The 13720-nt window shown below is 39.5% G+C and overlaps 1 protein-coding gene across 1 annotated transcript in view; it reads left to right on the top strand.

Annotated features, from left to right (window-relative positions):
* NELL1 (neural EGFL like 1) overlaps positions 1-13720 on the top strand; it is an 845852-nt gene that overhangs the window by 197887 nt on the left and 634245 nt on the right. The window contains exon 11 of the mRNA XM_027852558.1: positions 2532-2631. Coding sequence (XP_027708359.1) covers positions 2532-2631 — 100 coding nt within the window. The remainder of the gene's footprint in view (positions 1-2531; positions 2632-13720) is intronic.

Here is a 13720-nt window from a genome sequence, read left to right as displayed (position 1 = left end):
CTTTCTTTCTTTCTTTCTTTCTTTCTTTCTTTCTTTCTTTCTTTCTTTCTTTCTTTCTTTCTTTTCTCTCTCTCTCTCTCTCTCTCTCTCTAATTTCTTTCTCTCTCTCTCTCTCTATCTTTCTAGTTATCTATCTCCCCCCTCTCTCAATCTCTATGTACTTCTATTTCCCTCTCTTCATTGAGGTACCTCTTTCTAGAGATAGACAGACAGACAGATAGATAGATGGATAACTCTATTTGAATATACTTGGTTTGCTTTGTAATTTTTTTATGCATTTAAAAACATCATTCTGGGAATGGGTCCGTAGTCTCCACCAAACTACCAAAGGGGTCTATGATGCAATAAAAAGGTTAAGAACACCTGCTTAAAAGGGCTGCTAATTCACTTTCCTCAATAATCATTTGATTGTATTTACTCATTATGCCATGATCTGTCACTGAAGTGATCCCAGAGAAGATTTAGAAACAACAACACTTGGGACTAATAGCTGAGAATAATCTTGTTGGAACATTTCTACAAACTTGAGTAAACAGTCTCATTAAGGATGGAAATGTTAGGTCCGGGGAGAGAAAGGAACATAAGACCTGGGCTCATCTATGATGCTAACTAGCCATATAACTATGCATAAAAGTCAATCCCTTTGAATTTCAGTTTCCTAATCTGCAAAAAACCATGATAGTGATGATGATGATGATGATGATAATTTTTTTTTGTCAGAGGACAGATCTGTCATTTCATTGAGTAAGGGAATTCGATTATGTAAATGTTCTCCACTAATACAGGTCATCAACCTATCTACAACATGATTTTAGAGAATTGCCTGGGGCATTGAGCAGTTAAGAGAGAATTTCCCATGATCACATAACTAGTATGCACAAGTAGTAAGGCACCAATCTAGCTGGGCCTTCCTGAATCCAAGCCTAATCCTTTTCCCACTGTATCGTCATGCCTCTCATGCGTCTGTGAGGCTCACATAGAGATTATATATGTAAAGCACTTCGTAAAATTTATAGCATCATCTATATATGTATATATATGCATATATGTGCATATATACCTACACACATATCTATATATACATACCCACATACACATACTTACATAAATACATATGTATCAGTTATTAAACTGAGATCACAAATGAAGGACAAATTAAAGAGAGGATATGTATTTTGTGTTGGAATGATGTAATAAAAACTTTACTCTCTGACAGCAAGAGTGGAGCAGATAACTTTGGCTACAGTAGATTTTAGGGCACGGAGAGTTTAAAGTAAGAATGAATGGTAAAGTCATAGCTGTCATGTCTAGCACTGTTTTTTTTCTCGGTGGCTGTACATCCTGACAAATAACTGCTGCATCCCAGCAAACTTGTAAAAAGTCTCACATCTACTGGTGAATTGTATGTTTTGACCTTGAGGTCAATACTTAGCAAGAAGCAAAGAGCAACACATGTCTCTACCAGTTCAGACAAGCATTCTCCTTTCCTTGACCTTACTGTGAAATCTCTGTCTTCCAACCTTGCCTGCCCCACCAGATCGAGCCCCCTCTGAGTCTTTGTAAACGCTGTTGTTCTGAGCAGATGCAGATAGGTAGTCAGAATGAATTGGATGATGGCATGATTAGTTGCTTGCCTGGAATTTTCATTGAGTTTTACTTCTCACTTGCTATTATGTAGTTAACCATCTTGAGCCCTAATAAGAAGTATTTTTTCCTTGTATTCCTTGGCTCCTGAGGTAATTTATTTCAAACTGCTGAGGGGATCATAGGTTTCAGAAATAGAAGGGTCCTTAGCAATCACTTGGTCCAACCAGTAATTTTACAGATGAGGAAACTGAGGCCCAGGGAAACTAAGTGGCTCAACCACTATCACACTCCATTGGTATTCATGTAATGTCAGAAGAACTAATGATAATAATAATAATAACAATAGCAGTTAGCATTTATTGAGTACTTAAATAATAATAATAATAATTTAACATATGGAGCTTTTGAGATTGGCAAAGTACTTTCCATATACTATTTCATTTGATCTTTACAGCAACCCTATGAGATAGGTGCTATTTTTAATTCCCTTTCTACATATGAGAAAACTGAAGCTGACAAATGATGCGCCCTGCTTCACATAGCCAGTATGTGACAGACACAGTATCTGAACCTAGAACTTTCTAGCTTCGAGGCTAGCTCTCTATCCACAGCACCAAATGACCTCGCACATAGTAGGCACTTAATAAATGTTTGTTAAGTGAAATGTGGAATGGAATGGGGTTATTGGCTAATTAAATATCCCTGAGTACCCTATGCAGAAGCAGGAGGTACTCAGACCCTCAAGAAAAAGCTAGTGTGGGATATATACTCACTTAGAAGCAAAATTGATGCTAGCCTGGGAGAATGGGATAGGGTGAGGCCAAAGGAGGATTGTCGCAGGTCCTCACCATCTGTCATTGCTAAAAATGAGTCTTGGGTGGGTGCTTTTTGCCAATGATTCATCATATAATAATTCTTTTCTCCTCATTTTGTTTGGTTTCCAGGGTGGAGTTTTAGTAAAAGTGACAGAAGTGTGTCCTCCTTTGAACTGCTCAGCAGAAGATCACATTCTTCCAGAGAACCAGTGCTGTAGTGTCTGCAGAGGTGAGCCAAGATTTAGAGGGCATTGACAAAGGGAGGGTTGATGGTTGGGAAGAATGAGGAGGGTGGAGCAGACACGGTTCCTTCTGATAGGTGGATGGAATGATTGCTATGCTGATAGTCAGGAGATCAAGAACTTAAATGCATTACTGCCATTAGTGAGTTATTATAGCCATGGACAAGATACTTAATATGCTTCTGCCTCAGTTTCCCTAGTCATAATTGGTGATGATAATTTCTTCTATTTATTTATTTATTTTGATTTATCAATAATCACTTCCACATGCTTTTGAGTTTAAAATTTTTCTCTCCCTTCCTCCCCACAACCCTCCCCAAGACGGCACACAATCTGATATAGGCTCTACATTTACATTCATATTAAACATATTTTCACATCAGTGAAGTTGTAGGTAGACATTAAAACCAATAGGAGGAACCACCAGAAAGAGGAAACAAAACTCAACAGAAGAGAAAAAAAATAACAATTCAGCTTCCATAGTTCTTTCTTTGGGTGTGGATAGTATTTTCCATCACAAGGCCTCTGGAGATGTCTTAGATCCTTGTATTGCCAGGAAGGGTCAAGTTTATCAATATTAGTCATCACACAACATGGCTGTTGTTGTGTACAACGTTCTCTTGGTTCCGCTCACTTCACTCAGCATCAGACCATACAAGTCTTTCCAGGTTTTTCTGAAGTCAGCCTGTTCATCCTTTCTTATAGTACAATAGTATTCCATCACATTCATATACCACAGCTTGCTCAGCCATTCCCCAATTGATGGGCATCCTCTCAATTTCCAATTCTTTGCCACCACAAAAGAGCTGCTATGAATGTTTTTGTACATGTAGGTCCTTTTCCCATTTGTGTGATCTCTTTGGGTTATAGCCCTTGAAGTGCTATTGCTGGATCAAAGGGTATGCACATTTTGATAGCCCTTTGGGCATAGTTCCAAATTGCTCTCCAAGATGGTTGGATCATTTCACAACTCCACCAACAATGCATTAGTGTTCCAATTTTCCCACATCTTCTCCAACATTTATCATTTTCCTGTTTTGTCATGTTGGCCATTCTGATAGGTGTGAGGTGGTACCTCAGAGTTGTTTTGATTTGCATTTCTCTAATCAATAGTGATTTAGAGCATTTTTTCATATAACTATAGATGGCTTTAATTTCTTCATCTGAGAACTGTCTGTTCATATCCTTTGACCACTTATCAATTGGGGAATGGCTTGTATTCTTATAAATTTGACTTAATTCTCCATATATTTCAGAAATGAGGCCCTTATCAGAGAGACTGATTGTAAAAATTCTTTCCCAATTTTCTACCTTCCTTCTTATCTTAGCTGCATTGGCTTTGTTTGTGCAAAAACTTTTCAATTTAATGTAATCAAAATTATCTATTTTGCTTTTTGTAATGTTTTCTATCTCCTGTTTGGTCATGAATTCTTCCGTTCTCCATAGATCTGACAGGTAAACTATTCCTTGCTCTCTCAGTTTGCTTATAGTATCAGCCTTTATATCTAAATCATGTACCCATTTTGACTTTATTTTGGTATGTGGTATAAGATTTTGGTCTATGACTAGTTTCTGCCAGACTCTTTTCCAGTGGGGATGATAGTTTCTACTGACCATACAGGGCTGAAACAGGGTCATGCTACTAACTAGAACCCATGTGCCTTATATATAGTGAATGCTTGAATCTTGTTTAAATTTATAAATGACTGAACTCAGTTATATTCAGAAGCTCCAGGTATGCAAAAACCTTTTTCTTCACAACATGTCTTTTGTGAATCAGGTATTATTAGAGAATAACCTAATGCATAGAATACTTGGTTTGGAGTCAAGAAGACATAAGTTTGAATACTGGGTCAGGCACTTGCTTCCTCTTTTACTCTGGTGTTTTTTTAATTGGCTTCCAATGGAACAATCAGTATCACAGCATTTGCTATATTTATTTCTTTCCTTAGAGCGTGGGTTAGGAAGATATACAAGGACATTCTCAATGATCCCAGGCAGAGGTGGCCTGCATTGTCATTCTGTCATGGGTAGCTGCCAACGTTGGGCAGCACATGCCCTGACTGCTTCCCCTCCAGATGTCTGATAAAGGAAGGGTCCTCGCCTGTGCCCACCTAGGGGGCAGCTCCCCACAAGTTGGTCCCTGTCGTGCTGTGCTGTCTATTCAAGCTTGTCTCGGGTCCAATTCCACTCCCAAGTCAACCTCTTTGAACCTCACTTTCGTCATCTGTAAATTGGATTGATATTAGTTCCCACCTCGCTGGGTTGTTATGAGGATTGAGTGAGGTAAAGAATGCATAGTGCTTTGTAAGGCAGCTAGGTGGTGCAGTGGATAGAGTACCAGCCTGGAGTTGGGAAGACCTGAGCTCAAATTTGACCTCAGACACTCACTAGCTGTGTGACCCTGGGTAAGTCACTTAACCTCTATATGCCTCTGTTACCTCAATTGTACAATGTAGATTATAACAACACCCACCTCACAGGGTTGTTGTGGAGATCAAAACATAATAATCATACAGTGCTTGGCATAGTGTCTGGCACATGATAAGCACTACGTAAATACTAGCTATTATTTTATATTTACTGTGATCTTTTCAGCACTATATGAATGTTTATTATCATAACCATCTATGACATATAAGCTATCTTGCATAAGAGAGGCAGAGCACTATAATGGTTAGAATGATAGACAGAACTGGATTCAAATCCCACCTCTGACTATATACTGGCTGTGTGACCTTGGGCAAGTCTCTTGACCCATTAAGGCTGTCTAGTCAACTGTCTTTGCCTATACATTATGGAGAAAGTGCTGATCTGCATTGGGAGAGGGAGTTTCCTCAACTGCAAATACCCTGTTCCAATCCCTGTCCCCATCTGCATGCCCTTCCCCATCCCCTTCCCTATTCCTGTCTTTATCTCCATCCCCATCCCCATCCTTATCCTTATCTTTATCTTTATTCTCATCCCTGTCCTTACACCTAAACCAGTCTCCATCCCCATCCCCGTTTTCATCCTTATCCCCATCCCTATCCTTGTGTTGTTTAGTTGTTTCAGTCATGTCCAACTCTTCATGACCCTATTGGGGTTTTCTTGGCAGAGATACTGGAGTGGTTTGCCATTTCCTTCTCCAGCTCATTTTACAGATGAGGAAACTGAAGCAAACAGGGTTAAGTGACTTGCCTAGGGTCACACAGCTACTAAGTGTCTGAGGCTGGATTTGAGTTCATTTGAAGATGAGTCTTCATGACTCCAGGCCTGGTGCTTTATCCACTGTAGCTGCCTCCTGTGCTTAAATCCATCCTTATACCCATTCCCGTCATTATCCCTATCCCCATTCACATCTTTTTCCTTATCCCTTTTCCTATCACTATTCTTATCCCTACCCCCATCCCTATCACTAGCTCTCCTCATCACTGCCATTTTATCAATGAGAAAACTGAGAATCAGAGAGGTTAGGTAACTTCCCACTATTATACAACTAATAAGTATCAGAGTTGAAAATTGAACCTGGCTTTTTCATGACCAAAAGTCCAGCATTATTTCCCAGAAATCACCTCCTCTTTATTGATAACAAAAGGGTGACATTTGGGAAAATTAACAGGTCAGTGCAATACTGTATATTAATATTACTGTTATAGCTGTTTCATTTTGCTCTAGACCTGCGATTTCATCAGTATAGGGAATTCCCAGTGAGTATATTCCTTCTACCAATACCAATTGACTCATCTTCTTCAACTTTCAATTTTAGAGTTCCCTGAGACAGCATAGGTTAAGGTACTTGATCAGAGGTGAGAATTGAATGTTTGGCCTCCTCACTCTGAGGCTAGCTCTTTATTCATACTACCTCTCCTCACTTTGACAATTACCATTCTGTTAGAATTTTGAATACCTTTTACCTTCTGCAAGGAGGAAAATACTGAAATGTCAATTTCTTGGGCAAGGTAGATATTTGGTTTCCATGAAACACATCTGTCTGGTTTACCTTTATATCTTATTTCTAAAATTGAACGACCCTGATGATAATACGTCTCAGTTTGGACATGGAAGTGGGAGGATAAAGAATCATATTTTTAACCCTTTCCGTTTCTCCTCTATGCCCGTAGTTCCCTCTGGTACATATTGTCCTTAGACCAAACTGAATATTTTCTCTCAGGTTGGCATAAGTGGACAATGATTGGTGAAAATTTGGTGGGTAAATGTAGCTTCCAGATAACCATCTTATGCCCTGTGGGACCACATTGAGTATCAAAAATAATGCCTAGGTCTTTTTTTGAATTCATTCCTCAAAATGCCATACCATCTACTGGAAATATCCTTCAGACTTCCAATGATCCAGTGAATTTTGTTAGGAGTTGTCTGTTATTAATAACCATTAGGGTTGTTAGGTGGAACTCATAATTTAAGGCAAAATTCATCACTTGATTTTGTTGAGGTGTCAAGTGGGTCTGAATCTGTGTAAGCCTTTTCCAATTTATGCTTTTATTAGAGTGAATTCATTGATTGGGGCACCAAAGATGCAGGAGAATTTTCATTGCTCTGACCTATTTCAATAGACTGGGTCTCTTCTTTTCTGATAGAGCTTAGTGTTTTGCATTAACATTCTTCATACCTTTCACTGACCCTGACCCTTCTACCCCCACCTTCAGATGAGGGACTAAACTAATACTTTCTGAGTCTATCTTGGGTAAGGTAAGGAAGACACTTGATTTTAGTGAAACAAACTTTTTGTTCCCAAATCATAAAATTGGAGAGTTATAAGGGTCCTCAGCAACCATCCACCATGGCCTCTTAACATGGGATCCATGAACTTTTAATTAATTATTTATTATAATTAATGTTTTGATAATTGTATATCAATAGAACTGTTTTCCTACTATGCATTTAAAAATTTGATTCTGAGAAGTCCATAGGTGTCACCAGATTACCAAATGGACCCATGACTCACAAAGGTTAAACCCTGATTCTAGTCTATCAATCCTAGAAAGGAACTCTCAGCATGAAATACCTAACAGGGGACAAGTCTAAAGCCTCTTCCACATGACAGACCTTAAAATATTTGAAGACAGCCATGATTTTCTCCCTTAGTCTTCTCTTCTCTGTGATAAACATCCCCAGTTCCTTCAACCATTTTTCAAGTATATGTGTGCTCAAGAATATTCACCATCATGGTTACCTATGTCTGGCAAAGATACACGTTCTTCCTTAAGTTTTGACACCTAGAATTGAACTCAGTGTTCCAGACAGAGTCTGAACAGAGTATAGCAGTGCTATCATCTCTGTATTCCTGGAAGCTTTACCTCTCCTAATATAACTTCACATTCTCTGGATTCAGGATACTTTGCTCTCAGGATGCAACCTTAACCTCCATTAAAGTCTTCTGATACCCCATCAAGCCATAGAGGTGATACTGACTTATCAAATATTATGCCAATGAAGCAGAAGCTCTGGTGTCTTGAAAGACTTTTGTTCAGGTTGGACAACAAGCTGTCTATTGTCGAAGGATCAGTCCAGCTAAATTTGGAAAAGCTCAGTGTCTAAAGTCTTAAAAGTATTGATCATCTCGTGATGATTCTTCTTTTCATTTAAAGAAAGTTTTAAAAGTATTTATTTCTACATTTATTATCTCTTGTTTCCAATACCCCCCCTTAAACAACAGCAACTACAACAACAACAACAGACTTTATAATAAATACAAACAGCCCAGCAAAACAAATTCTCCTATTGACCATATCTGAAAATGTATATCTTATTCTGGACCTTATATCCATTACCTCCATGGTAGGAGTGGATGGGTTAAAACAAGTCATGAAGGAGCATGCTAAGGTGTGGAGGGGCTATCATTTGTATTGAGAGGGGGATGCAGTGTGGTGAAGTGGAAAGAATATTGACTCTAGTATCAGAGAGACTTGCTCAAATCTTACCTGTTTCTCTCACCATCAGGTGTGATATTGGTTAAGTCACTTAACTGTTATGAGCTAATATTTCCTTTATAAGTGAGGGGATTGGATTAGATGAACTCTGAACCCCTTTCAGCTCTATATCTGTGATCCTATGACTGAGGAAATCATGGCTTTTTTCTCAGAGATTTGACAGTAAGCTTTGGAAGTGGAATTTTTTCTATAGACAAACTACTATGCTGGGAAAAATTAAATCTTCTTGAAAAGGGGAAATGCATAAACTTTATGTTAAATTAAAAAAAAAACACAACACTGAGTCTAAGAGGCAGACAATAATAGTGATAGAGTCCTGAGCTTTGAGTCAGGAAGACCTTACTTCAAATCTCACCTCTGACACAGTCCGTTTGACCATAGGCAAGTTCTTTAACCTTTGTGTGCCTCAGGAAACTCAGTAGAATTTCTCTACCAAGTCATAGATGGATTAAAATTTGCCTTGGTGAAGGTAGTTACCACTGAGAGTTCTCCTAGGTAACCAGATCTGTTACTATGTGCATGGTACCATGTTAAAGTGGCCACTATTAAACTTTGTCTACCTAGAATTAGTGTGAGGGTCTTGGAATTTTGTGGCAGTAAGAGGAAAAGAAGAGAAGCCTATATTACTAACTTTGAAGGTTTGATTTCAGCGAGGGTTTAAATCCATGCCGAAGGCTAGGGGGTTCTCTCCCTCTACTTACTACTACCTACCCCGTTTCAGGTGAGAAATTGAGAACTATTTTTAGGAGATCTGAGTGGTCTTTGGAGGGTAGGATGATCTTCTAAGGGGAGTTTCATTTCAATAGATCAGCTATATATGGTTAAAAAAAAAAAGAGGGCAAGGTCTATAAGACAGGTGGCAAATTTCATCCCCCTCTCTGGTGAAGTTGAGGAAGCTAGCCCCGGTCTCCATCTTCCCTCACTTACCCAACTGTCAGCAATCACTGCTAGTAGCATTTCCTTTTTTTCTGTCTGTGGCCACTTTCAACAGTGAAGCACCCTTCTTCCTAGTCTTACAACAGATATCCCAGGCCTGGGATAACCAGCCTCCATTTGTTTTCCTCCAGGGTTTACTTTGCAAACCAGAGTATCCAAATGCTAGAGGAATGTTTTTGGCAGAGGACCTAGAGTTCATTTCAGGATGTAGCATGATACGGTAGAAAGAACACTGGAGTTCTGGAGTAAGAGGTCGTTGGTTCGAATCCTGCCATTAATCCTTACTACTTGGGAGACTTTGAGAGATTTGTTTAGCCTCTCTGGGGTTCAAAGTCCTTATCTGAAAAAAGAGAGAGATGGTTCTAGATGCCCTCTATCCCTTCCAACTTGAGTTTGACTCCTATGAAGTTAAAAATAGTTTGCATGATTCCACTCAATATGTTAATCTTAAATTCTTTTCCCTAGGGGCAGCTAGGTGGCACAGTGGATAGAGCAACTGGTCCTGGAGTCAGGAGGACCTGAGTTCAAATCTGACCTCAGACACTTGACACTTACTAGTTGTGTGACCCTGGGCAAGTCACTTTAACCCCATTGCCTAACAAAACAAACAAACAAACAAAAAAAAACTCTTCTCCCCATGAATGTTATTCTACATTTCTTCATCACACTTTATTTCTTTGGGGAAACATTAGCTGCAGCATAAAATTCTATCTGCATATGTTGGGGGGTTATTTTTAAATGTTTATTTGCCCCCTTCCTCTGTCTTTCACTTCTCATTAAAGTCCCCCTGAGAGAATAGAATTGACAATTACTATTTTGATTAGTATTGGGGAGCCTGGTGGGCCCCTGCAGATCCAAATTATTTTGCTCTCTTCCAACTCTTTCTAAAACAAAGTAATGAAAAGGTGAGAAACACTCAATTTCTATGTAAAGCGATTTTTCTCCTGTATACTGTATGGCCCCATCATGTAGTGAATGGATTTGAATCATCTGCTGCCTGGCTTCACCAAGGGTAGACTCTGCCTGATGAGCTGAAACGTGCATTACATTGAAGAGAACGGCGGAGTAATACAAATGTATGGCTTCTGTGACCCCGATGTTATTGATTACAAGAAAGAATGAAGCTTCAGGTTTCTTCAATATCTGCCCAGGAAGGTCCTTCAATTAGCATATTTATCATCTTTCCCTATGTCAGTGTAAAAGTCAAGGCTGTTTCTGAGGAAAAACAAAACAAAGCGAAACCATGCCACAGGAGTCAATACTTAGAAGTTGAAATCAAACCCTTCTCCTGCCTATCATGGGTGGATTTGAGCTTTTCTTTTTAGACTATTCTACTTGCAGAAACTGAGGGCTATAAACCAGGCATTTCTTCTGAAGGATCTACCACAGTGTGTTTTTCCTCTTTGCCCCTCTACAGATGCAATTAAATAATAGCTCTGAAAAGCCCTGATTTTTGCCACTAAGATACAGTGAGAGTTCAGACTGAGATCACACTGGATGAGCTCTAAGGTGTCAATGCCAGAAGACAAGAAGAAGATGAAAACCACTGGCCTTCCTTCCTATCACATGGGATTGTGATGCTTCTGTGGGACACTGGTTTTGAATGGTGCTTGGTTCTACAAGAGTTGATCCATGTGGGCCTTTATTCATGAAGCGAATGTTTCCAAGGCTCTCAGCAGGTTTTTTTTTTCCCCATCAGCAAATGAATATTTGTTTCTTTTGTTTTTATCCCAGTGAACCAGCCACATGCTCTCATTTGTTCCCAGAGGACTGATTAGCTCATCCATTCGGCAAGCATTCATTATCCACTATACTGTATTCAAGGCACTGTGTTAGGCCCTGGGACGATAGAGACAAGATGAAAAATGAACAAACAAACGTCTTCAAGGACCTGACCTTATTCTGGAATAAGAGAAGTGGTCTATGGTCACAGATAGGACTTTCTCTGGGAAAACCTAGTTGCTCTGAATGGGAATCAAGGTCCAGAATGTGGCTTCACTAGTTCCATGTTCTAAGCTACTGAACTATGGCATATTCTAAACAACTGAACTATGGCATAAGGCCCAGGAGTGCAAGTGGGCAGTAAGCCATCAGCAGACCAGCTACCTTTGCCTGATCTACTATTCCACTGTGCCTGATATAATCACTAATTCCCTAGCCTTTTACAGAAAATGAAGCTTGCCATCTGTCTCTGGGATGGGTAGTTAAACCCACAGAGCTGACAGAGTAGCCTAAAATGCCCCCAGATAGAGCCACAAAACAGTTAAGGGGAGACATGAGGAAAATGGAATTGAAGTGATGGATGTAGGTGGGTATCCTACAATGCCCGCGGTCTCAGTAATATGCAGCCCCACTTGTGATATCCTTAATCAGCTTTGCAATTTCTCTCTGCCTCTCCAGACAATTTCTGCTGACAGCATGGTATTTGTTTATCCTGCTTGTTATCTTCCCATGATGGGGATAGCGGGAGCCAAGCCACTTGAAGTATGAACTGATGATGCAAAGAAGGTCAGTGGGCTGACTTCCAGATTTTGGCCTGGAGCAGGAACAGCGAAAACCCAATTGGAAACGTGGGCACAAAAGGCCCTCAAAGAATGCTCAGTGACAGAAAACAAACCAACAACCGTGACGAAGTGTGCACAGAAATGCTTGTGGGGGAGAACACAGACCATTTGGGCCAATTCAAAAATTCTTGACACTCTCCCCAGTACTTTATTCCCTTCGTGATCGTCTCTAATTGTATCTCGAATGTCTCCAATGACTTTGGTGGGCTCTGTTGCATGTTTATGGCTTTCAGTGAGGACGAAAAAGTTCCTTCCAACATCTGTTCAGAATGTGTTTATCTGTAATTTTAATTCATGCTCACTTGCCTTGTCATCTGTGCTGGACTGAAATTAGTTGAGATTATCCGTACTATTTAAGATTTTATGCACTTCAATTAAATCCTCCCGAACAGCCTTTGCATTACATAGTTTCTTTTTTAAGTTGTCCTCATTATTCTAGGTGGATTACAATTGAAATAGCTTTAGAGAAGGAACCTGAGGATATATAGGCAGAAGAACCAAACGTATGCAGTAGTATTCAGACAACATGGGTGTCGTGACCCCTAATTGGAAACTGTACTATTTGCAGATGGGCTACCCAAGAACTGAGAGAAACTGGCAAGACAGGACTCCTGAAAGAGTCAAGAAAAGAAAGGGAGTAATGGGTAGAAACAAGCTGAGAGCTTAATTTGAACACAGGAAGTGCATGGAAGTCAAATACCAAGACAGAACAGTGGGCCAAAGTAGGGTAATCTGTCAAGAGAGCTATATTAGACCCGAGACAAGAGGACCTTAAAACTGAGACACAGTCTATGTTAGAAAGTCATGTTCTTATGTTCATCCCATTTTTGCAGGACTTTATTATAGGCTTCTAAGAGAGAAAATTACTGCCTATGTAGTAACTTATCAGCCTGTTACAGTCCACCCCTTGTCCCCCATTCCCTTTATAGCTCAGGCTTATCTGGACAGCATTTAGCTGCTCAGCCAGGTTCTATGTGCAGCCAGTGAAGTCATATTCCTTGTTATTCAAAAAGTGGAACCAACCTAATATGTACTTAAAATCAAGGAAATGACATATCTACATCCCTTATGTTCTTGGAAAAGTACAGTTAAGGAAGGTAATTTTGGGTTTAGGACTAATACACAAATCTTATTCTGCTTCTCCAAAATGGAGAGATAAGGCACATGTTACAATTTTCAGAGTATAACCACTCCCCCCCTTTATATATTCCTTCAAATTCAGGCACCCTTAATCTGAATTTACATACTATTAAATCTGTTGATAGATTTTAAGATGTCTGTGAATTTTTTCAAATTTTCATAACTATATTTCATCATTATTTGTTTCCTTTGTATTTTATTTTATGCATTTGCAAGCATCATTCTGAGAAGTGGTCCATAGCCTTCTGCCAGAAGGTTCCATGACCCAAAAATAGTAAAGAACTCCTGATGACCTCAGAACTATGAGACCAAAACAGGATGCTGGGATAAAACCAGTTCTTATTACTAGTCTCCCTAGTATATTGACCAGCTTAAGACATGTCTAAGAATCCATCCATCCTTACCTAAAGTCATGTAACTCAGTGGATACCCACTAAGGAATTCTACTTTCCTAGCGGTCAACAAACCTATTTTCACATTGGGGGAAAATGATATCTAGACAATAT

This window comes from Vombatus ursinus, unplaced genomic scaffold (assembly GCF_900497805.2).
Source record: "Vombatus ursinus unplaced genomic scaffold, bare-nosed wombat genome assembly UNPS02009770.1, whole genome shotgun sequence".
Classification (NCBI taxonomy): Eukaryota; Metazoa; Chordata; class Mammalia; order Diprotodontia; family Vombatidae; genus Vombatus; species Vombatus ursinus.
Note: the sequence above shows the minus strand (reverse complement) of the source record. Positions and strands in the feature narration are given on the sequence as shown.